Genomic DNA, 25,853 nt, shown 5'->3' on the forward strand with positions numbered 1-25,853 from the left:
AGCGAAAAAGAGGCGGGGAAAGAGAAAGAGAGAGCACAGAAGGAGGAGGAGGAGGAGGGGGGCTTAGAGAAAAGAGGAGTGTCTGAAAAAGAGAGAGAGAGAGAGAGAGTGGAGCAGAAAAAAGAGGGGGTGTGTAGTTCGAGAGAGAGAGAGAGAGAGAAGAGTTAACAGGAGCTTCAGTCCCAGTTTGAGTTTGCACTTTTCGGGAACAGCAGAGTGGACTCTACCTCCTCCTCCTCATGATCCGGACTCTGTGGATCTAAACCGCTCCAACATGACGCCGCGGTAAATGAAACGCACCTTATTTTTGCACCTTTTTCACTCCCGACGTCGAAATTCTCACCTCAGAGTTGTGCTTCTGTGCAGATTCTCTCCCTGGTTTCTGGTTGTGTTCCTCCTCTTGCTGCTGCTGCTGCTGCGCTCTGGACAGCCCCTGTTGCAGCGTGATGGTGGTATGTGCTCTCTGTTTACATTCTGGCTGGATTTGCATGCGGTCGCTTAAGCTGCTGAGTTTCATTTGGGATTTATGAATGGGCAAATTGTTGCTATGTTCCACTAAGTTCACACCGTCGGAGAGAGGGACGTGTGCAGCTTTAACGTCGGGATAAATGGGAAGCTTGTCTTAAAGGTTTGATATTACGCAAAATTGACTCTTGTGAGATTTAAGTCGGAGTAAAATGTTGTTTTCTACTCAAAAACAGACGCAAAGTTGTGTTTTGTTTCATTCACAAGTGTTTGAGAAACTCTTTATTATTAGTTTGTGCATCTCCAAACTTCCAAATGCTCTGCTCCACCTTGTGATCTCATGAAAAAGTAGTTTTCAAGTTAACATCTGGTGCCATCTAGTGCCTCCGCTCAATTTAATTTCTCTCCTGCGACTCGGTCAGGAATCAGAATACACTAGACCAGGGATGTCCAAACTATGGCCCGTAGACCAAATGCGGCCCACAGACATTTTTCTTGGCCCTCAAGCTTCCAGGTGAATTGGCCCAAATTACCTTACATCAATTAAATATTTACTTTTCACTCCAAGTTTTTGAAAATCTACCTTAATAAAGTGAATATTTTATATTTAATGTGTGGTAAAGTCTGATGGTTCATTCTAACGTGTTAAACATGCTCATATTTCAGTTATTCGCTGTATTGAGCACTAGTCTACGACCCTCGATCTGCCCTCTGCTTCGTCTGTGTTTAGATATGTGGCCCTTGATGAAAAAAGTTTGGACACCCCTGCATTAGACGGTTCGCAAAACTGCGGAAGTGCGAATTCGGGCACCAGCCAATCAGCGAAGATTGATATATTCTGTGTTGGCAACGATTCCCGAGATCAAGGATTGAAAGCGAGAACAAAGAGAATGTTTGGTGAATTTTATCAAGCGGAAAGACGTTATTGTCCTTCTTCCTACGGGAATTGAGAAAAACTTAATATACCAGTTATACCGTCGAGCGAACGAATCCTAATGCTGCGAGGTCAGACTGTTTCCACGAAGTGAAACCGGCTGATGAATAAGGCTATGACCTCGCAGCATTAGGATTTGTTCGCTCGACAGTAGGCGGGTATTTTTTTAAATTTAATTAATCGATGCTATTTGGTCGTGACGTATGTAATGCTCTGCTAATGGGGATGACTGGTATATTAAGCTTTTCCCAAATCCTTTTCCCTTGATAAAATTCACCAAACATTGTCTTTGTTCCGGCTTTAAATCCTCGGGAATCGTTGCCAACACAGAATGTCTGACTTTTCGCTGATTGGCTGGTGCCTGAACTCACACTTCTGGGATTTTTGCGAACTGTCTGGTGTATTCCGATTCCTGACCTAGTCGCTGGAGAGAAATGAAATTGAGCGGAGGCACTGAGTGGGGTCAGACAGTTTCCACGAACTGAAACCGACTGATGAATTGGCTTCCATTTTACCTTTAGTTTGGTATAAATTGACAATTCTAGGACTGAAATCTTCCAAGTGATTCTAGTGAAGGTGTAAAAAGTTTAAAAACTAAAAATGCCTACTCTGTGCAGCACTTTGGAGACTTTGTGTTGGTAAAATGTGCTACACAAATAAAGTTGGATTGGTTTAGAAAAACACGGTGGAGCAGTTGACATCACAAGGTGCATCAGAGTTTTTCAGTTTGAGACAAGAACTCAGCGTAAATATGCAGAGTTTGTGCATTAAAACATGCGCGAATGAAACAAAACACAACTCCAGGTCTGTTTGTTACAGAAGCTCAGAGGGATCACAACAAACGCCGCAACAAATACAGATGTGACAACACAACAAAAAGCCACAACACATTAAAAAGCCACAACGGAAATGACCGCGGGACTCTATTTTCCGACGGACCGATCAAGCGGCAAGTGAAGAAGAAGAACTACAGCGTGAAAGGAATAATGATAAAACAATAAATTACTTTTTACTTACGTTTCCAACTTCTCCGTTCCTTTACTTTTCACGTTGTAGTTCTTCTTCTTCACTTGCCGCTTGATCGGTCCGTCGGAAAATAGAGTCCCGCGGTCATTTCCGTTGTGGCTTTTTAATGTGTTGTGGCTTTTTAATGTGTCGCGGCATTTGCTTTTGTGTTGTGGCGTTTGTATTTGCTGCGGCGTTTGCATTAAAATAGAGTCTCGCGGTCATTTCTGTTGTGACTTTTTTTTGGTGTGTAGTGGCTTTTTTTGGGTTTGTTGTGGCTTTTTGTCATGTTGTCGCATTTGTATTTGTTGCGGCGTTTGCGTTTGTTGTGACCCCTCTCGGCTTCCGTATGTTTGTGATAAAGAAACAACGTTATAACATACAGTAGATCAGAAAATAGCGTAAAATTGGCCCTTTAAGCTCAAACTGTGACTGTTTCAGAAGCTTGTTTATCGTTATTTGGTCTTGATTTCTGTCTTATAGTTTGGCGTGTTTTCATTGTGGTCTTTTCTGATAAGGCTTGAGCTGAGTTGAAGATTTATGAATGGAAAGATTGTTGCTCTGTTCCTCTAAGTTTACACTGTTGGAGTAAAGAGGCGCTAGTTTGAGCATCGGGAAGCTCACTATGGTTATTTGGTTTGTGGCATGTTTCAAATTTCTCTGATCTGGCCAAGATTTTAAAAACTTAAATCAGGTTATTCATCTTGTTTTCAGCTTGAATATCTACTTAACTAGCTCTGAGATGCTTAATTCTAGTCTCGAGGTTGTTTATTTTAAGATAATTTGTCAAGTAAAATGATCTTGCTGAATGGACATTTAATTTCACAACATTTTCTGATAGATTTAAGTGTTTACGTGTTAAATTTTGGCCAAGATTTTTGCCGTGTAGTCACTTTCTCTTCTGATACGAGTTGAGCCGAGTTTAACATTTATGAATGGAGAAATTGTTGCTGTATTCCACCGAGTTTATACCAGAGAAGTAGAGAGAAAAAGACGCTACACAGCAACAAGTAGAGTGTTAAAATCGACTCTTTCTCAGGGTTTATATGAGTCCAATCTGTTCTAGAGTTAATTTAACATTTTGGAAAATTTTTATTAAGTAACACTGGACTAAAGTTCCTGTAAAACCCCGAAATCAAGAGTTCTATGAATGTTTTGAGAGTAAACGGATAACACTTTGTTGGGTTATCCTGATTTAGCCGAACAACACACAGAGGTGTTTAATTTTTATACTTTATTTTAGTTAATTTAAGATGAAATTATGAACAAAACTGGTTCAAACTGGTCTTCTCTCGTGGGAGTTTGAAGTGTAAATGGGAGGTGACAAATTAACACTACGGGAAGTTGAATTAACACTAGAGGAATTGAATTAACACTAGGGGACACTAGTGAAGTTTAGAAAGTTGAATTAACACTAGAGGAATTGAATTAACACTAGAGGAAGTTGAAATAACACTAGAAGAAGTGGAATTAACACTAAGAGAAACTGAATTAAAACTAAGAGAAGTTGAATTAACATTAGAGGAATTGAATTAACACTAGAGGAAGTTGAATTAACACTAAGGGAAGTTGAATTAACACTAGAGGAAGTTGAATTAACACTAGAAAAACTTGAAATAACACTAGAAGAAGTTGAATTAAAACTAAGGGAAATTGAATTAACACTAAGAGGAAGTTGAATTAACACTAGAGGAAAATTGAATTAACACTAAGAGAAGTTGAATTAACACTAGAGAAAGTTGAATTAACACTAGAGAAAGTTGAAATAACACTAAGAGAAGTTGAATTAACACTAGAGGAAGTTGAATTAACACTAGAGGGAAGTTGAATTAACACTAGAGAAAGTTGAATTAACACTAAGTTGAATTAAAACTAAGAAGTTGAATTAACACTAGAGGAAGTTGAATTAACACTAGAAAAAGTTGAATTAAAACTAAGGGAAGTTGAATTAACACTTAGGTGAAGTAGAATTAACACTAAAAGAAGTTGAATTAACACTAAGTTGAATTAACACTAAGGGAAGTTAAATTAACACTAGGAAAACTTCAACCACATCAACTCTGGCAAATAACCCCAACTCAAACCCCCATTTAACTTTCAAATAGTTAAAATAACACTTTTTGAGTTAAAAACAGCTCTGAAATTTTAACCCTCCAGTTTTTGCTGTGTGGTTGGAGCAGTTAGTGGAATAAATGTGTAGTTTGCTTCAAGGTCAAATCGTGGAAGTTTCAGACAGTTGTGCCTATTGTAAATTTAATATTAATCTTTTCTGACAATAGTTGAGCTTCGTTTAAAATTTATGAATGAAGAAACTGTTACTATATTCCAACAAGTTTACACAAATGAAGTAGAGATTTGTGTGGTAATTCTCTGTATTGTGAATCTACTATCGCTTCTCCACTTATATTTGGCAATGTTCCGTAATAAGGCCTAAGATTTTCCTTTCAGATTTATTTACGAACGGACAAATTGTTGCTATGTCCCGCTGTGTTTACCAAAGAGAGATGCTTTCAACGTGTGAATGTGTGGAATTTTTACACGGAATAAATGAGGTACTCGCTGTGCTGTTCTGTTCTGTCCGTGGGTTAAAGAAGGATGAAAAAAACAAGCGCCGTTGCCATAGCGATTGACAATTTAAAACAGAATATTGTGTTTTTTGAAGGTGAAAAAGTCAAAATCAACACAATCAATGTATCGTTATTGCGAAACTGTTCAGCATGAATGAATGAAACGTATCTTAAAGGTGCACCGTGTAACTTTTCTGCTGCTCGTCTCGTTTTGTTGTACACAATTTGGCGTTAAATTTACTTATCTCCATGGCAACAAGCAAGAGTCCAATTTAGTCAGATGCGTAGTAAGTAAGAAAGTTTTTTCCGAGGTATTTTTTTTTTTAAGAAATAAATAATCTGTAATTGAATAAAACAATAAAACATTAACATCTCCATGGCAACGAGCAGGTGATAGACCCTCCCTCACCAGAAAAGCTACACAGTGCAGCTTTAATCTTCGGTATTAAATGCATTTTAAAGTTGGAAACATGATGGATTTTCTCCCAACTTGTCACAAGAGCAGCACAGATGGCGTTGAGTTGAGTTAACTTCTCTTTATCAGTGTGAAATTCCAGACGGCGGCGTCGCGGGGTTAATGGGTAAACTCAGACTTGTTTGTGATTGGTTAAAAATAAATACAGAACGTTTGGAGCACTTCCTGTTTTCATTAACTGTTCTATAAGAGGTGTTTTCAGTTTAAGACCAAAATAACGATCTAAGACAGAGAGTCAACGAGCTGGACTGGACCAAAAGTGGAGAATTTACAGATAATTTGAAATCAAGTTGTGTTTAATTTGTGGAAATGTTGAAATAGATTTTGTGGGAAGTTTTAAGTTTCGATGTGGTGTCCTGGATTTATATCATTTTTGTCCTGATGTAGACTTGGTTTGGTCTTTTTAGTCCTGGTTTAGTTCTCAATCTACACTAGTCCTGGTTTAGTTCTTAGTCTACTCTAGTTTGGGTTTAGTTTTTAGTCTGGACTAGAGTAGTACTAGTTTAGTTTATAATCTACACTAGTCCTGGTTTAGTTCTCAGTCTACACTAAACCAGGACTAGAGTAGACTGAGAACTAAACCAGGACTAGAGTAGACTCAGAACTAAACCAGGCCTAGTCTGGACTAAAAAGTAAACCAGGACTAGAGTAGATTAAACTAACTGAACTACTCTAGTCCTGGTTTAGTTCTCAGTCTACACTAGTCCTGGTTTAGTTCTTAGTCTAGACTAGTTCAGGTTTAGTTCTTAGTCTACACTAGTCCTGGTTTAGTTCTTAGTCTAGACTAGTCCTGGTTTAGTTCTTAGTCTACACTAGTCCTGGTTTAGTTCTTAGTCTAGACTAGTTCAGATTTAGTTCTTAGTCTAGACTAGTCCTGGTTTAGTTCTTAGTCTACACTAGTCCTGGTTTAGTTCTTAGTCTAGACTAGTTCAGATTTAGTTTCTTAGTCTAGACTAGTCCTGGTTGAGTTCTTAGTCTACTCTAGTTTGGTTTAGTTTTTAGTCTGGACTAGAGTAGTACTAGTTTAGTTTTTAATCTACACTAGTCCTGGTTTAGTTCTCAGTCTAGACTAAACCAGGACTAGTGTAGACTGAGAACTAAACCAGGACTAGAGTAGTTCAGGTTAGGTTTTAATCTACTCTAGTCCTGGTTTACTTTTTAGTCCAGACTAGTCCTGGTTTAGTTCTGAGTCTACACTAGTCCTGGTTTAGTTCTTCGTCTAGACTAGTCCTGCTTTAGTTCTCAGTCTACTCTAGTCCTGGTTTAGTTTCTTAGTCTAGACTAGTTCAGATTTAGTTCTTAGTCTAGACTAGTCCTGGTTTAGTTCTTAGTCTACACTAGTCCTGGTTTAGTTCTCAGTCTACAACTAGTCCTGGTTTAGTTCTTAGTCTAGTTCTTAGTCTAGACTAGTTCAGATTAGTCTTAGTCCAGACTAGGCCTGGTTTAGTTCTGAGTCTACACTAGTCCTGGTTTAGTTCTCAGTCTACTCTAGTCCTGGTTTAGTTCTTAGTCTAGACTAGTTCAGGTTTAGTTCTTAGTCTAGACTAGTCCTGGTTTAGTTCTTAGTCTACACTAGTCCTGGTTTAGTTCTCAGTCTACACTAGTCCTGGTTTAGTTCTCAGTCTAGACTAAACCAGGACTAGTGTAGACTGAGAACTAAACGAGGACTAGAGTAGTTCTGGTTAGGTGTTATTCTACTCTAGTCCTTGTTTACTTTTTAGTCCAGACTAGGCCTGGTTTACTTTTTAATCTACACTAGTCCAGGTTTAGTTCTTAGTCTACACTAGTCCTGGTTTAGTTCTTAGTCTACACTAGTCCTGGTTTAGTTCTTAGTCTAGACTAGTCCTGGTTTAGTTCTTAGTCTAGACTAGTTCAGGTTTAGTTCTTAGTCTGCACTAGTCCTGGTTTAGTTCTCAGTCTAGACTAAACCAGGACTAGTGTAGACTGAGAACTAAACCAGGACTAGAGTAGTTCTGGTTAGGTGTTATTCTACTCTAGTCCTTGTTTACTTTTTAGTCCAGACTAGGCCTGGTTTACTTTTTAATCTACACTAGTCCTGATTTAGTTCTTAGTCTACACTAGTCCTGGTTTAATTCAGTCTAGACTAGTCTGGTTCAGTCTAGTCTACACTAGTCCTGGTTTAGTTCTTAGTCTAGACTAGTTCAGGTTTAGTTCTTAGTCTACACTAGTCCTGGTTTAGTTCTTAGTCTAGACTAGTTCAGGTTTAGTTCTTAGTCTAGACTAGTCCTGGTTTAGTTCTTAGTCTAGACTAGTCTGGTTTAGTTCTTAGTCTAGATTAGTCCTGGTTTAGTTCTTAGTCTAGATTAGTCCTGGTTTAGTTCTTAGTCTAGATTAGTTCTGGTTTAGTTCTTAGTCTAGACCAGTCCTGGTTTAGTTTTTAGTCTAGATTAGTTCTGGTTTAGTTCTAGTCTAGAGTCCTGGTTTAGTTCTTAGTCTAGATTAGTTCTGGTTTAGTTCTTAGTCTAGACTAGTTCTGGTTTAGTTCTTAGTCTAGATTAGTCCTGGTTTAGTTCTTAGTCTAGACTAGTTCTGGTTTAGTTCTTAGTCTAGATTAGTTCTGGTTTAGTTCTTAGTCTACACTAGTCCTGGTTTAGTTCTTAGTCTACACTAGTCCTGGTTTAGTTCTTAGTCTACACTATATCTGGTTTAGTTTTTAGTCTAGATTAGTTCTGGTTTAGTTCTTAGTCTAGACTACACTAGTCCTGGTTTAGTTCTTAGTCTAGATTAGTTCTGGTTTAGTTCTTAGTCTACACTAATCCTGGTTTAGTTTTTGGGCTACACTAGTCTGGGTTTAGTTCTTAGTCTTGACCAGCCCAGGTTTGGTTCTACAGGTTTTGTCTCACTTTGGTCCCAAATTTTGAAGTGGAACAGTTGTATAAGAAAAAATGGTCTCATAAAAAAGAACTAATTATCAATTTTTTACAGTAATGAATTAACCTTACCTTTTTTATACCACTTTTAACCCTGTTTGTTCTGTTTATCTGTTGCGTTGGATCTCCGTGTGTGGACCTCCATGAGTTTCAGAAAGATGAAAACTCAGGACCGTTGCCGTAGTGTTTACAAATTTAACCAAAACATAATTATCTTTGTGTTGGAAAAAATCATCAAAACGCAAACAACAGAAACCTGAAACCGACTTTAAATCAGCTTCACTGTAACATAAAGGATTTTGAGAAACACCATGAGAAAGTTCAGTGTTTTCTCATGGTGTATTTGAATTTTACAAATGTGTTTTTTTTTTATGTTTTATTTGAGAGAGTTTCTCTGGAGAGCACTTCACATCACACTGACGCTCATAAACCTCGACTCTGTTTATACTAAAGTCCATTCAAACTCTCTAAATGAATGGCAGTAAATACTAGAGCTGTACTACAATAATATCAGTCAAGTACTCCTCTCATATATATATAACTGTGATATACTGTATTTATACTACGACTTTTACTACATGTACATTTGCAGTGTTGGGAAGGTGACTTTTAAAATGTATTCCCCTACAGATTACAGATTACATACAGAAAAATGTAGTTTGTAACAGAATCCATTAAATTACTTAAGGTGAGTAATGTAATCTGATTACTTTGGATTACTTGATTTGTTGTAGAGAAGCAAAGACGAGGAAATTGTAACATAAGAAATTTTGTCTGCTGAAAGAAAATGAAAAGCCCAGACTTTACTTAATCGTATAAAAAAAATATTATTGATAGAAGAGGAGGAGACACGTCCACGCAGCATGGTTTAGTCCTGGTTTAGTCCTGGTTTAGTCCTGGTTTAGTCCTGGTTCCTGGTTTAGTCCTGGTTTAGTCCTGGTTCAGTTCTGGTTTAGTCTTCAATTCAGTCCTCGGTTCAGTCCTGGTTTAGACGTTGTTTAGTCCTAGTTTAGTTCTGGTTCAGTCCTTGGTTCAGTCCTGGTTCAGTTCTGGTTTAGTCTTCGATTCAGTCCTTGGTTCAGTCCTCGGTTAGTCCTGGTTTAATCCTGGTTTAGTCCTCAGTTCAGTCCTGGTTTAGTCCTGGTTTAGTCCTGGTTCAGTTCTAGTTTGGACCTGGTTTAGTCCTGGTTCAGTCCTTGGTTCAGTTCTGGTTTAGTCTTCGATTCAGTCCTTGGTTCAGTCCTCGGTTAGTCCTGGTTTAATCCTGGTTTAGTCCTCAGTTCAGTCCTGGTTTAGTCCTGGTTCAGTCCTTGGTTCAGTTCTAGTTTAGACCTGGTTTAGTCCTGGTTCAGTCCTTGGTTCAGTTCTGGTTTATTCTTTGGTTCAGTCCTCGGTTCAGTCCTGGTTTAGTCCTCGGTTCAGTCCTCAGTTCAGTCCTGGTTCAGCCTTAGTTTTGTCCTGATTCAGTCTTGGTTCAGTCTTGATTTAGCCTTAGTTTAGTGCTGGTTTAGTCCTTGGTTCAGTCCTGGTTCAGTTCTGGTTCAGTCCTGGTTCAGTTCTGGTTCAGTCCTGGTTCAGTCCTGGTTCAGTCCTCGGTTCAGTCTTTGGTTCAGTCCTCGGTTCAGTCTTGGTTCAGTCCTGGTTTAGTCCTGGTTCAGTCCTGGTTCAGTCCTTGGTTCAGTCCTCAGTTAGTTCTGGTTTAGTCCTGGTTTAGTCCTGGTTTAGTCCTCAATTCAGTCCTGGTTCAGCCTTAGTTTTGTCCTGATTCAGTCTTGGTTCAGTCTTGATTTAGCCTTAGTTTAGTGCTGGTTTAGTCCTGGTTCAGTCCTGGTTCAGTCCTGGTTCAGTCCTGGTTCAGTCCTGGTTCAGTCCTGGTTCAGTCCTGGTTCAGTCCTGGTTCAGTCCTCGGTTCAGTCTTTGGTTTAGTCCTGGTTCAGTCCTGGTTCAGTCCTCGGTTCAGTCCTGGTTTAGTCCTGGTTTAGTCCTGGTTTAGTCCTTATACGGCAGGAACAACATTAACCCTTTAAAAAGTAACTGTCAGAACAAAACACCTGAGTACTGTTACTTCAACAAAAATATCACTCAAGTAGTAAAAGTATACTGTTGGAAAAATACTCTTAAAAAGTACAATTCCTTTAAAAAGTGACTCCTTTAAAAAGTAAAAGTACCCACTTCTGAACCACATCTTTCCCTCTGGCTGTAGCTTCTGTGCACCACCGTCGGCCGTTCTGTTTTTGCAGCTTAAACTCGTCAATTTCCTCAGAATTAATGAATCTCTCGAAATCCTAATATGTTTTCAATTACGGCCTGAAAGGAGCAGAGATTTTCTTTTCCATCGCATTTCGAGCGAGTCCCACAATCACTTCTGTTCTCTTCTCTTCTGTTCTGTTCTGTTCTTTGGGGCGCACTGCAAAAACCAGAATCAAGCCAAGTTCAGATGACTCGAATTAAGACCGTTTTGTTAGTTCTATAAGAGGTATTTTCAGTTTGAGACCAAATAACGATCTGAGACGGAGGTTCAACGAGCTGGACTGGACCAAAATTCGAGAATTTACAGATAATTTGAAACCAAGTCGTGCTTAATTTGTGAAAATGTTGAAAAGGATTTTATTGGAAGTTTTAAGTTTTGCTCTGGTGTCCTGGATTTATATAATTTTGGTCCTGATGTAGACTTGGTTTGGTCTTTCTTGTCCTGGTTTAGTTCTTAGTCTAGACTAGACCTGGTTTACTTCTCAGACTACACTAGTCTCGGTTTGGTTCTTAGTCTAGACTAGTTCTGGTTTAGTTCTTAATCTACACTAGACCTGGTTTGATTCTTAGTCTAGACTAGAGTAGTTCTGGTTTACTTTTTAGTCTACACTAGTCCTGGTTTAGATCTCAGTCTACACTAGTCCTGGTTTAGATCTCAGTCTACACCAGTCCTGGTTTACTTCTTAGTCTAGACTACTCCTGTTTTAGTTTTTAGTCTAGATTAGTCCTGGTTTAGTTCTCAGTCTACATTAGCCCTGGTTTAGGTTTTAGTCTACACTAGTCCTGGTTTAGTCACGGTTTGGTTCTTAGTCTAGACTAGTCCTGGTTTAGTTGTTAGTCTACACTAATCCTGGTTTAGTTCTTAGTCTAGACTAAAGTAGTTCTGGTTTAGTTTTTAGTCTAGACTAGCCCTGGTTTAGTTCTCAGTCCACACTAGTCTTGGTTTAGTTCTCAGTTTACACTAGTCCTGGTTTAGTCATGGTCTGGTTCTTAGTCTAGACTAGTCCTGGTTTAGTTCTTAGTCTAGACTAGTCCTGGTTTAGTTCTCAGTCTAGACTAGTCCTGTTATAGTTTTTAGTCTAGACTAGTCCTGGTTTAGTTCTCAGTCTAGACTAGTCCTGTTATAGTTTTTAGTCTAGACTAGTCATGGTTTAGCTGTTAGTCTGCACTAGTCCTGGTTTAGTTCTCAGTCTAGACTAGTCCTGGTTTAGTTCTTAGTCTAGACTAGTTGTGGAACTGTTATTGCGTCGTCTGAACTTCTTGTACTATAAATCTGGTCTCTTAAAGCTGCACTATGTCACTTTTCTGTTTCTGTGGACATTAAACAGCTGCACTTTACATTTATTCAATCACAGCTGGTTTTACAGCTCAAAAAAACCGAACAAAAACACTCATTCTGACTGTGAGCGGGGTCGCCTCTCCACAGACCTGACCTGTCACTTGGTCTGGTTTGGTCTCCATGGACATAGAAAGGTTTTTAATGCCACACTGCGAAACATTCCAAAGCAATAACAAAGCAATTCCACGAAAAAAAAAAAAAAAAACATCTGAAGAATAAGAAACGAAATCTGACACTGCTTGAATTAAAACAAAAACAAAAACACTTATTCCGTCGGTCGGTTTTATTTTTCCAGTTGAATCGACTCAAATAAAGTAAAATGTGTTTAATTGAAGTGATTTTAACTTATTTAGGTGTTGTTTTTTGCAGTGTAAGTCTAGTTTGGGGCGGCGCAGATGTATTTTTCCAGTGTTGTTGTAACATTAAACAGTGATTAGATTGGGGGGCAATTCTTCAGTTTAAGTGGAGATACTCGGTGGTTTTGGTCGGCTTTTTTCACCACAATATCTTCCACTTGGTTTACAGATTCTCGCGGTCCAAAATCCAACGGTGGAATGTAATTAAATAAAAGTAATAAAGTGCTGTACTTGAGTAAAAAAAAAAAAGTAAGTATCTGTATTTTACTTAAAGGTGTTTTGTGTAACTTTTCTGCTGCTTTTCTTTTCTTTCTTTGAGGTGTTGTTGCTTGGCCTGGAATGTTTCACAGTGTGGCTTTAAACCTTTCTATCGTCACGGAGACCAAACCAGACCGAGTTACAGGTCGGATCTGCGGAGAGGCGACCCCGCTCACAGTCAGAACGTCTGTATTTCTAGGTATTTTTGAGCTATAAAACCACCTGTGATTGAATAAATGTAAAGGTAGAGCTGCTTAAAGTCACACTGTGGGACATTCCAGGTAGAGAAATGACGTATCCATAGAAACAAGCAGGTGATGAATCCTCTACCAGAAAACTTACAAAAACTTTAAGTACATTTTAAACTACATACTTTTTACTTTTACTTCACTACAATTAAGAGAAGGTATCTGTACTTTTATTTTTATTAAGACTGAAAAGTAAAAGTATTTTTATTAGTAGTAGTATTATTATTAAAGACTGAGAAGTTTATTTTTTAACATATTTGAACTTTGAGTAAATAAAAATATAAAAATAAAATAAAAACAGCCAGGAAAAATCTGTATCAAAATCACTACATTCGAAGCTTTATTATTCTGAAAAATCAAATACTTTTACTTTTTACTCTTTAAGTCCATTTTTAAACATCTACTTTAATACTTTTCCTTAAGTATATTTGTTCATGTGATACTTTTACTTTTGCTTGAGTGTTTTGAGTCGTGACTTGGACTCGAGTCAGACTTGAGTCAATATTTTTAGGACTTGACTTGATAAAATGGACTAAGACTTGGGACTCGACTCGGACTTGAGGCCAGTGGCTTGAGAAAACTTGATGTTTCTCCTAAAAAAATACATGTTTTTAGAAAAGACTTTTCGCTTTAAAGTTGATAAATGCAGTGATTAATTTTAAAGGAACAAACTGGAACATGTCACTCCTACTTCTGTTTGTTACTCTGGATGTAACTGAAGTACTGTGATACTCAAATGTACTACAGTAATACACAGTACAATGCAGTAAAACAGAGGGAACTACACAGAACATGATCCTTCCATTTCAGACACACGACAAAATAACTCTTACTTAGCACTTTTAAATCTGAATTCTTTATGTTCTGACTGTAATGATTCACACTAAGATCTTGTCAAGACATTTAAAAAGGAAAAATTTGCATTTCTACAACTCTTATATAAATACTCATATATAATTATACCATGATTTTTAAAGTTCAATTTAGTTTAAAATTCATATAAATTGCAAAAATCAAAGCTATATTTTGTATTTTGGTTTAAAGACTTGAAATGACTTGAAGCTCAAAGCAGACGACTTGGACTTGACTTGGATTTTATGGGCCAGTGACTCGAGACTCGACTTGGACTTGCCTGTATTTGACTTGGGACTTGAGGTCAAAGACTTGAGACTCGCAAAACAACGACCTGGTCCCACCTCTGCTTTCTACTCCAATACATTTTTTTTTTTTTTTTTTTTTTAATAGAACTGAAAAGTAAAAGTATTTTATTAGTAATATTATTATTAAAGATTAAAGTTTATTTTCTATTTTATTTTATTTTTTCTTAAAGCAAAACAACAAAATAAAAATAAAAAATACACAAATAAAATAAAAACTGCCAGGAAAAATCAGCATCAAAATCTTGAAACTTTTTTAGTCTGAAAAATAAAATACTTTTACTTTTTACTCTTTAAGTACATTTTTAAACACCTACTTTAATACTTCCATTTAAGTATATTTGTTCATGTGATACTTTTACTTTTACTTGAGTATGTTTTGCCCCAATATATGCATGTACTTTTACTTAAGTAACAAAACTGAGTACCAAAATACCAAAAAGTACTTGTCCTCGTTGATTCCCTGTTGTGTTTTTGGTTCGTTTTCAGAATAAATAACGTCTGGATAACTACAAAATATTGGCAGTAAAAATCGTGGTGCGAGAAATCAGCCTCAGACCTCCAAGAATCGGGGTCTCTGCGTGGGCTTAGTTATGAGAAAAAGGTGAACTGTTGCCATAGCGATTAACAAGAAAAACAAACAAAAGGGGGATAAAAAGATTCTGTCAAGCGGAAAAAAAAGTTTTAGAGTGATTTTTCTTTTTTTTTTTGCCATGAATCATACCTGGACGACTCGGGGATTATACACAGACAAGAAAAACAAACAAATATTAAGTTTTAAAAGGTCAAAAGTCCTCAAAATGGCGTCCGTAACAAGAAAAAACATCAGACTGAACCACAAGTATACGGTTTTCTTCATGTTAAAAGGATGTTACATTGGGTAGCTTAAAGGTGCATTGTGTAACTTTCCTGGTGGAGGGTCCGTCACCTGCTTGTTTCTATGGAGACGTCATTGCTCTGTCTGGAATGTTCCACAGTATGGCATTAAACAGCTCTACTTTTACCTTACATTTATGCAGTTACAGGTGGTTTTATAGCTCAAAAATACCTATAAAAACATTTGTTCTGACTGTGAGCGGGGTCGCCTCTCCACAGATCTGACCTGTAACTTCGTCTGGTTTGTTCTCCGTGAAGATAGAAAGGTTTAATGCCATACTGTGGAACATTCCAGGCAAAGCAATAACATCTCCATGGAGAAACTTTGCACCATAATGAACAATGCACCTTTAACAACAAACTAGGAGTGGCTTTATTTCACGATTTTCAACAAGATAAATCGGTAAAATTGCACAGAAAAATAAGTTGTATGGCTATGGAGAGATTTAGAGTTTTCTGGTTTGATTTTTGTGATGACACCCAAGTTCCATGGATGTAGGAAATTCGACAAAATAATAGATAAATATGATTACTTATAGTTAAACGGTATGTAGTGATGTTGCAAAATGTTCTTATATTATGCAAAATTGACTCTTGTGAGCTTTAAGTCGTGTTATAATGTTGTTTTCTCCTCAAAAACAAACCTGGAGTTGGTAGTAGTTCTCTAGCCTGATTCATCAGCCGGTTTCACTTTGTAGAAACCATCTGACCTCACAGTGTTTGGATTCGTTTGCTCGGTAGGCAGGTACTTTTTTTTATTTAACCAATCGCTGATATTTCTTCGTGACGCCAAATCCCGTAAGAAGAAGGGCAATAACGTCTTTCCCCTTGATAAAATTCACCAAACATTCTCTCTGTTCCCGCTTTAAATCCTCGATCTCGGGAATCGTTGCCAACACAAAATGTCTGTCTTCATCTATTTCCATCTCGACCGCTTTGTTTACTGTTGTGCTGTTCCACAAAATGGACCCGGACAGACGCTGGAAGTTTGACGTCATGGCTTCACAGCTTTTCACTGATTGGTCGGTGTGCGGTCTGTTTTTGCAAACCTTCTAGTGTATTCCGATTCCTGACCTAGTCGATAGAGAGAAATGAAACTGAGTGGAGGCACTAGGCAAGATGTTCTATTGGCAATTTGATAGTTAATAGTTAAATGGTTTGTAGTGATGTTGCAAAATGTTCTTCATTCAAGGTTTTATATTACACAAAATTGACTCTTGTGAGCTTTAAATCATGTTATAATGTTGTTTTCTCCTCAAAAACAAACCTGGAGTTGTCTTAAAACAGAAAATTACCCTTACTGAAAAATGTAGGGATGGGTACGGTACAAACCCGACGCACTCCCACTGAATTTATTAAGTGGCCAATTTGCCCTGACAAAGACCATCTTACTGCTCGAAACTCATTCCCTTCACGCCATAAAGGACTTTTAATATATTCAGTCAGAGCGCCTCGGGTTTGTACCTTACCCATTCTTACATTTATCAATAAGGGTAATTTTCTGTTCTAGGACAACTGTTTTAACCCTCGTACCTGCACTGCTATTTTTTACTCCTTTTAAGACCCAGTGAAGCGCTCTACCTTTTTTTCTTAATCTGACGTACCTGCACAGCAAAAAGTGAAGTGTTAAAATCAACTCTCACAGAATCAGTTTTAACATTTTCTCAAGGTTTATATGAGTCCAATCTGTTCTAGAGTTAATTTAACATTTTTGAACAAGTTTTTTTTAAGTAACATTGGACTAAAGTTCCTGTTTAACCCCGAAATCACAAGTTATATGAACGTTTTGCGAGTAAACAGAAAACACTTTGTAGGTTTATCCTGATTTAGCTGAACAACACACAGAGGTGTTTTATTTTTACACTTTATTTTCATTAGTTTAAGATAAATTTATGTACAAAACTGGTTCAAACTGGTCTTCTCTCGCAGAAGTGTGAAGTGCTGGATGCAAAGTGCCAAATTAACACTAATGGAAGTTGAATTAACACTAGGGGAAGTTTAATTCACTTCATCCATATCAACTCCGGCAAATAACCACATTTCAAACCGCGATTGAATCTTCAAATAGTTAAAATAAAACTTTTTGTGTTAAAAACAACTCTGAAATGTTAACCCTCCAGTTTTTGCTGTGTGGAGTTGTGTTTTGTTTCATTCGCACATGTTTGAGCAACTTTATTATCAGTCTGTTTACATCTCCAAAGCTCAAAATGCTCCGTTCCACCTTGTGATGTCATGAAGCTGTAGTTTACATGTTTCATTTGACCTTTTTTCCAGTAGAGATCGTTAATTCCAGGGCTGAAATCAACTAAATGATTCTCGTGAAAGCGTGTGGAGTTTAAAAACACAGTGGAGCACTTCCTGTATCACAAATTGGAAAACGCTGTGTTTTCAGTTTGAGAGAAGAACTCGTGCGAATGAAACAAAACACAACTCCAGGTTTATTTGTGACGAGAAAACAACATTATAACAAATCAGAAAACACCGTAATTTAGGCTTTTTCACTTTAACTTGAATTGTGTTTATCGTGTTATCATTTTTAGATGTAATTTCTCGTTTTATGTCAATCAAAAGTGTCTCGTAAGTCCCAAATAAAACGCCTAAACAACCAACACCCTCCCGGAAACATCTGCGTGGAGCCCCAGCTGTTGTAACTCACCGTAGAAATGCATTTTAGAAACCGGACTCGAACAGTTGTACAGAGAATTGTCATTTCTTTCCCATCGTAACTCTTGTGTTCGGGGAGAGGCCAGTTTACAGCGCACTGCCTGGAAAAACTCTCTTTCTCTTTCTCTGTATCACTCTTCCCTTTATCTCTCCTTCTTTTTCTCTCTCCCTCGTTCTCTCTCCGCTGACTTTATGTGACCATATGTGGCTGTATGGATCCCGCACGAATTTTATTGACGTGTAATAAATGTATTGTTAAAAGTTGAAGTCTTTCCTCTCCTTCTCTTTCTCTTTTGTTTTCTCTCTCTCCCCTAAACTATCCTTCTTTTTTTTTTTTCTCTCTCCTGACTGTATTTGACCGTATGGATCCTGCATGAATCTTATTGACTTATAATGAATATTTTGTTAAAGTTGAAGTCTCTCTCTTTCTTCTTCCTCTCTCTCTCTCTCTATCTCTATCTTTTCCTTGCTCTCTCTTTCTCCCTCTCTTTTCCTGGCTTCCTCTCTCTTTCTTGCTCTCTCGCTCTTTCTTCCTCTCTCTTCCTCCCACCCCCTCTCTCCCTCTTTTCCTCTCTCTCTCTTTCTCTCCCTCTTTCTCTCTCCCTCTCTCTTCCTTGCTCCTTTTCTCTCTTTCTGTCTTGCTCTTCCTCACTCCCTCTCTCTCTTCCTTGCTTCCCCTCTTTCCCCCTCTCTCTTCTTTGCTCCCTCTCTTTCTCCCTCTCTTTTCCTCGCTCCCTCTCTTTGTCTCTCTTTTCCTCTCTCTTCCTCACTCCCTCTTTCTCTCTCTGTCTCTCTCTTCCTCGCTCCCTCTCTCTTCCTCTCTCTCTCTCTCCCTCCCTCCCCCTCTCTCTTCCTCGCTCCCTCTCTTTGTCTCTCTTTTCCTCTCTCTTCCTCACTCCCTCTTTCTCTCTCTGTCTCTCTCTCTTCCTCGCTCCCTCTCTCTCTTCCTCTCTCTCTCTCTCTCCTCCCTCCCCCTCTCTCTCCCTCTCTTCCTTGCTCCATCTCTCTCCTCTCTCTCTTCTTTGCTCCCCCTCTCTCTTTCTTCCTCGCTCCATCTCTCTCTCTCTCTCCCTGTCTCTTTCTCTCTCCCTCTCTTTTCCCCTCTCTCTCTCTCTCTCTCCTGTTGTGTGAACATATGTGATTGTGCGGATGGAATTTTGCATGAATTTTATTGACATATAAAAAAATGTTAAAAGTCAAATTCTCCCCATTTTTCCCCCCTCTCTCCATCTCTCTCTCTTTCCCTTCATCTCTCCTTCTCTCTCTCCTCACTTTATGTGACTGTATAGATCTGGCATGAATTTTATTGACATACAATAAAAGTATTGTGAGTCAGCGCGCTCTCTCTCTCTCTCTCCCTCTCTCCTTCTCTCCTTCTCTCTCCATCCCTCTCTCTCTCTTTCTCTCTCTTTATCCCTCTTTCTCACTCCTAAGCAACCTAACGTAAATAAAGCAAACCCAACTCTCTATGACTGTTTGGACTGAAATACAATAAATGTTAAATGTTAAAAGTCTCTCTCTTCCTCCCTCTCTCTTCCTTGCTTTCTCTCTCTTGCTCACTTCTCTCTCTCCCTTTCTCTCTCTTTCTTTTCTCTCTCTATGACTGTATGAAGTTTATTGACATATAAATATAATGTATTGCTGAAAAGTCAAAGTCTTTCTCTTCTTCCCTCTCTATCCCTCTCTTTCTCTCCCCTTCTCGTTCTCTCTCTATGTCTGTATGAATTTTATTGACATATACACATAATAAATGTATTGTTAAAAGTCAAAGTCTCTCTCTTCCTCCCTCTCTCATTTTCTTTCTCACTCCCTCTCTTTCTCTTTCTCTCTCTGTGAATGAATGTATGGATTTTATTGCCATATAAATATAATAAATGTATTGTTAGAAGTCAAAGTCTCTCTCTGTCTCTCTTTCTTTCTCACGCCCTCTCATTCAAACTCTCTCTGACTGTATGGATTTTATTGACATTTAGATATAATAAATGCATAATAAATGAGTCTCTCTTTTCCTCCCTTTTTCTCTCTCTCTCTTTCTTTCCCTTTATCTCTCCTTCTCTTTCGCTCTATGATATATGATTGTATCGATTTTATTGACATATAAATATAATAAATGTATTTTTAAAAGTCTCTCTCTCCCCCTCTCTTGTTCTCTCTCTCTATGTCTGTATGGATTTAACTGGCATATAAATATATATATAATATGTAAAGATAATAAATGTGTTGTTAAAAGTCAAAGTCTCTCTCTTCCTCCCTCTCTCTCCCTCACTTTCTCTCTCTCTCACTCTCTGTCTCTCTCTCTCTTTCTTTTCTCTATGTCTGTATGAATTTTATTGACATATAAATATAATAAATGCACAAGTCAGTCTCTCTCTTCCTCTTTCTCTCTCCCTTGCTTTCTCTCTCTCTTCCCTTGCTTTCTCTCTCTCTCTCTCCCTTGCTTTCTCTCTCTCTCTCTCTCTCTCGCTTTCTCTCTCCCTCTCGTTTCTCTCTCTTTCTTTTCTCTCTCTATGACTGAATGAATTTTATTGACATATAAATATAACAAATGTGTTGTTAAAAGTCAAATTCTCTCTCTCCTCCCTCCCTCTCTCTCTCTTTCTCTCCTTTTATCTCTCCTTCTCTTTCTCTCTCTATGTCTGTATGGATTTTATTGACACATAAATATAAACATAAATTATAAAAAATATAAATCAATGTATTGTAAACATCAAAGTCTCTCTCTTCCTCTCTGTCTTTCCCTGGCTCTCTTCTCTCTCTCTCTCTTCTCTCTCTCTCGCTCTCTCTCTCTTTATCTCCCCTTCTCTTTCTCTCTCTATGACTGTATGGATTTTATTGACATAAACTGTAAATATGTTAAATGTTAACAAATTAAATGTTAAGTTAATGTTAATGTCAGTCTCTCTCTCCCCCTCTCTCTCTCCCTCTCTTTCTCTCTCTCTCTCTCTTTCTCTCCTTTTATCTCTCCATCTCTTTCTCTCTCTATGAATGATTGTATATGGATTTAATTGACACGTACTGTAAATAAATAAATAAATAAATGTATTGTTAAAAGTCAAAGTCTCTCTTCCTCTGTCTCTCTCCCTCGCTTTCTCTCTCTCTCACTCTTACTCTTTCTCTGTCTTTCTTTTCTCTCTCTATGACTGAAGTCTCACTCTTCCTCCCTCTCTTTCTCTCTCCTCCCTCTCTCTTTCTCTGCTTTTATCTCTCCTTCTCTTTCTCTTTCTATGACTGTATGGATTTAATTGTCATATAAATATAATAAATGTACCGTTAAAAGTCAAAGTCTCTCTCTTTTTCTCTCCTCCCCCCTCTCTCTTTCTCTCTCCCTTTTATTTCTTCTTCTCTTTCTCTCTCTATGAATGACTGTATGGATTTAATTGACATATAAATATAAATAAAAATGTTATAAATGTGTTGTTAAAAGTCAAAGAAGTCTCTCTCTTCCTCTCTGTCTTTCCCTGGCTCTCTTCTCTCTCTCTCCCTCTCTCTCTCTCTCTCTCTCTCCCTTTCTCTCCCCTTCTTTCTCTCTCTCTACAACTGTATGGATTTTATTGACATATAAATATAATTAATGTCTTGCTAAAAGTCAAAGTCTCTCTCTTCCTCCCTCCCTCTTTTCCTCTCCCTCCCTTTCTCTCTCTTCCTCTCTCTCTTTCTCATTCTCTCTCCTCCCTCTCTTTCTTTCTCTCCTTTTATCTCTTCTTCTCTTTCTCTATATGAATGTCTGTATGGATTTAATTGACATAAATATAATAAATGTACTGTTAAAAATCAAAGTCTCTCTCTTTTTCTCTCTTTCTCTCTCTCCCTTTATCTCTCCTTCTCTCTCTCTTTCTCTCTGTGAATGATTGCATGGATTTAATTGACATATAAATATAAATAAAAATGATAAAAATACAAATAAATGTATTGTTAAAAGTCAAAGAAGTCTCTCTCTTCCTCTCTGTCTTTCCCTGGCTCTCTTCTCTCTCTCTCTCTCTCTAAATAAATAAATAAATAAATGTATTGTTTAAAGTCAAAGTCTCTCTCTTCCTCTCTCTCTATCCTTCTCTTTCTCTCTCTGTACGACTGCACGGATTGTATTGACATATAAATATAATTAATGTCTCTCTCCTTCCCTCGTTCCCTCCTCCTTCTCTCTCTTTCCCCTCCCTTTTCCTCTGCGTTAAATCAAACCGAACGCTGTTGAATGATTGAAACGACAGAGACACCGCAGACCGACGGAGGAGCCCGGGGCCCGTCTGATCCGAGCGCACAAACCGTGAAACCCCTGAAACGAAAACTTCAACCCTCCTCACTCTCTCCGCTCAAACCCCACTTTGTACGTTCGCGCTTTTACGACCAAATGGAAGTTAATTAAGTTTTATTGCGCAGATTAGTGAAAAGGGCAGAGTCATTTTCCATCGCAGCCTAAACACGCTTACGATGTGCTGATGTCAAAACCGCACATTTAGGAAACGCATTAAAGGCTCACTGTGGGATCACCTGCCTGTTTCCATGGAGATGTTATTGCTTTGTCTATCTGCACGGAGACAAACTGAAGAGGCCAATTTAGAGGTCAGATCTGCGGGGAGGCAAGCATACTCATAGAAAGAAGTACCGTATTTTCCGCACTATAGGGCGCTCTGGATTATAAGGCGCACTGTCATAGAATGGTCCATTTTCGAACTTTTTTCACAAATAAACCGCACGAAACACAACAATTCGATGGGTCAGTGGGACTTTGTTTGTTTGATGCGTTCACGGTGACTCTGGGCTTTGTTCAGTTGTGGCGTGTAGGGAGGGTGCTGTCTGGGACCGCTGGATTGTCGGCGTGTTTGCAGTGACTTGCACTCGCTTTTTCAATTCGTTCCTCCGTTCCGTTCCTCGTCGGCGTGGAGCGATGAGTGCGGCTGTGGGTGTTTTTCGCTGCGCCGTCGCTGTCTGCTCCGTGTGTGTTTGCGTGTTCTGCGGGTGGTGCGGCTTTGTAGTTTACTAAAGTCGTACTGGGACACCCGTGTGGATGCATGTATAGGGCGCTCTGGATTGTGGTGCATGCAGTCGTTTTTTGATGGGGTTGGAGCGCGACTAATAGCTCGGAAAATACGGTAAGTATGTTTTCCAAAGATTTGTTGTTGTTTTATGTCATACTGTAGAACATTATAGGAGGCAAAATAATAACAATCAAGTGCCAGATCCTCCATCAGAAAAGTTACACAGTGCACCTTTAACAAACTTTTAAGCTGCTTCGAATCCATGCAAACAAAATCTCCTGATGATTTCCGTACAGGTTTAGTCCAATTTTAGCATCATCTTTCAATTAAATCATTGTTATTTATTCACAAAATCTGTATAAACTATAATAATTTAGGGCACTGTATCCTAAAGACTGGATCGCAAGAGATTTTTTTTGGGTCGCCTTGTCACGATCTGCATGTAGGTCTGAAATATACATATACATACATCTCCGTGCCCATCCCGCTCCTCACTTTTTCGGCAACACTGCCATGCCTAACCAGTTTTGTGTGGGAAACACTAATTACTGTTTTTCCTTGTGTAAAACTTGAGTACTGTATTTTTCGGACAATAAAGTACACTTAAAATCCCTTAATTTTCAGAAAAATCAACAGTGCGCCTTATAATCCGGTGCACCTTAATTCTGTGCTTTAATTCAGGTTGTGCTGACTGACCTCAAACCGATTTTCACATATAATTCACTGAGTTGTGTTCTTTAGTCCAAGCAATCTGATTTTTTAGTATCCCTTATCGTTTATGCAAATGAGCCATGTGGTTTTAAGTTTCCTATAAAACGTAAAATAAATGTACGGAAAGCTGCATTAAATACATTATTACTCAATCTATATTTAAGTCCTCCTTGTAGGAAATAAAAAAGTCTCAAGTCTCAAGTGTCGTCCGTTTGTTTCGCTTAATGCTCCTTATAATCCAGTGCGCCTTATAGTCTGAAGAATACGGTAATACGGTTCAGAGAAACACGATCACTCAGCCAACAATAAAATGTCCTCATTAATGTTCAAAAATGGTCACAGATTTATTTTGTGATTTACAAATAATGTCTATTGACTTGGGTGACTTTTAAAATATGGATCCCCAGAAAAAAAAAAAGCTTGGGAAGCACTGATTTAGGGCATCATTTGAACTAAAATCCTACTATATCACGTCTGTAGTTTTAAATAAATCAGAAGAAGATTTTAGTAGCTCTGCTTGTGTTGCTGTATGTCAGTGGAATAATCTTTTCCAAAGCAGGATCTTAGAAAAATGGAAACACCAAACACGACACACCTAGAAATACAAAAAAGTGTTCATGAAATATTTTTATGTTTATTTGGAAACACTCAGTCAGACTCAAAAGGGAATTTTTTTAAGGTGTATTATGAAATCTTTCTGCCGAAGGGACCACAAAACCTGCTCCTCTCCATGGAAATGTGATTGCTGTGCGTGAAATGTTCCATATTGATACTTTGCAGATGGTGTCATGAACATTAGTCTTAAACTTTACTGATCCACAAGGGAAATTATTTGGATACATTTGGGTGTGATTCTAACTGTAGGCTCTGCTCTGTCTGAAGTTCTGGCCCTAACCCCTGAACAGGACCATGAACACTCGTATTGATCCTGAAAATGTGTTTAAATCATGTTTCTAATTATTCAGACTCAATTAAAAACGTTTTAGACTGTGTTTAGTTTGCTAATGTGTACAATGTGTCTCCATGGCAAAAGAAGAAACTCAATTTGTCAACTGGACAAAAGTTTATTTTGGTCAAATATGTTTCGCAGCTCATCCAAACTGTTTCTTCAGTTCTGGTCAAAAGCTGGTGGACACTTCCTTATATCTGTCCACAGGAGGAGCTAACTACACTGAAACTACTTTGAAACTAACACACCTACTTGTTTACAGTTTCTGTTTGTTAGCTAGGCCTATTTTATTAAACTGAACTGAGTGTGGGGTCATATTAACAGAATCATTCAGGGCCATAATGGAGCTTTCACACCTCTGGACCTGACCTGGCTCCAGCTTTTGTTCTCTTGTTTGTTTTGATTTAGGTTTGAGGATGGAGTTGTAAAAAGATCCAAATGAAGTCTGATTCTCTTTATCAACAAAAATAGCCTCTTTCTCTCCCCTCTCAAACCAATTCTTTTCTCTGACTAAAATCTGTACCTCACTGTGCTCAAAGGAGTGGCCAGAGGCTTTTAGATGGAGATGTACAGCAGACTGAGGTCCTGTGTTGCGCTCTTGTCTGTGTTGTTACATCCTCTTGTGAAGTGGCTTTTTTTCTTTCTCCAGTGTCGCCTTCACTGCAGTCTTCATTACACTGAATGGAGTAAATCACATTGCTTAGATTGTGGCTCGGTGTTTTGTGAAATGTATTCGTATTTGACCAAAATCAGCTTTTGTCCAGTCGACAAATTAAATTTCTCCTTTTGCCAGAGATTCTACCTGCGCGACTGACGGATTGTACACACTGTGTCTCCATGGTACTGCTGAACATTCCGCCAATGACATACATGTAAAACACCCCCAAGCGTGATGAACTGCATTAAGCCTAAGCATCTGACACCACTAGGCCAAGTTACAGGTCAGATCTGTGGAGAAGCGACCCCGCTCAAAGCAAGAATGTAAGTCATAAATGTAAGTGACAAAAACAGGCGTACCGTATTTTCCAGACTATAAGTCGCACTTTTTGGGGGAAAATTATTTTTAAAAATCAGAGACCAGGAACTGACATTTCATCTTGAAAAGCAAATTATAATAAAAACAAAAGAACAGAGAACAACAGACTGTTAACGTCACATATGAACAGTTCTTCAGATAAACTATAACATAAACAACAGAACAGAACAAGTTTAACAAACTCTCCATCTCACTCCAAATCACTAAATCCATTCAATTCTTCATCCTCGGTGTCACTTCTGAGAAACTCTGTGACCTCAGTTCCAGTTAGAATTATTTCTAAATCCCTACAGGATGGTTTCGGTGTCACTGAAGTCCAGGCTTTGTCGATCCATCCAGTGACTTCCAGGAAAGTTTCATGGTGCATCCTCCCGGTGTCACAAGTTTCTTGCTCACTCCAAACTTTCTTTCTGCTGCTTGATTACAGTTTTCGGCTGCATATGTTCAGTCTTCTCAGTTGTCTTGATTTAATAATTTATTTATATTTTATTTTAATAAGTTTGTTTAAATAAAAAAATTTCAGTGGTACAGAAGTAATGGTAACTGAATAAATGTAATGTAATGTAGGTAAGTTTAATGCAATAGTGTGGAACATTCCAGGAAAAGCAATAACATCTCCATAGAGACCAGCTGATGAAAGACCCCCCACCAGAAAAGTTACACAGTGCACCTTTACGATACCAACAGAATCCTTTATAT

The 25,853-nt window shown here is 38.2% G+C and overlaps 1 protein-coding gene across 1 annotated transcript in view; it reads left to right on the plus strand.

The window, feature by feature from the left end:
* Nucleotides 1-217: 217 nt before the first annotated feature.
* The window catches only part of LOC110158336 (collagen alpha-1(XVIII) chain-like), a 206,903-nt gene continuing 181,267 nt past the window's right edge, over nucleotides 218-25,853 (plus strand). The window contains exons 1-2 of the mRNA XM_055150759.1: nucleotides 218-285; nucleotides 367-452. Coding sequence (XP_055006734.1) covers nucleotides 275-285; nucleotides 367-452 — 97 coding nt within the window. The 5' untranslated portion in view covers nucleotides 218-274. The remainder of the gene's footprint in view (nucleotides 286-366; nucleotides 453-25,853) is intronic.

The sequence above is a fragment of the Boleophthalmus pectinirostris genome, unplaced genomic scaffold (assembly GCF_026225935.1).
Source record: "Boleophthalmus pectinirostris isolate CB_2022bp ecotype Guang Dong unplaced genomic scaffold, ASM2622593v1 HiC_scaffold_15, whole genome shotgun sequence".
In the NCBI taxonomy this organism is placed as follows: domain Eukaryota; kingdom Metazoa; phylum Chordata; class Actinopteri; order Gobiiformes; family Gobiidae; genus Boleophthalmus; species Boleophthalmus pectinirostris.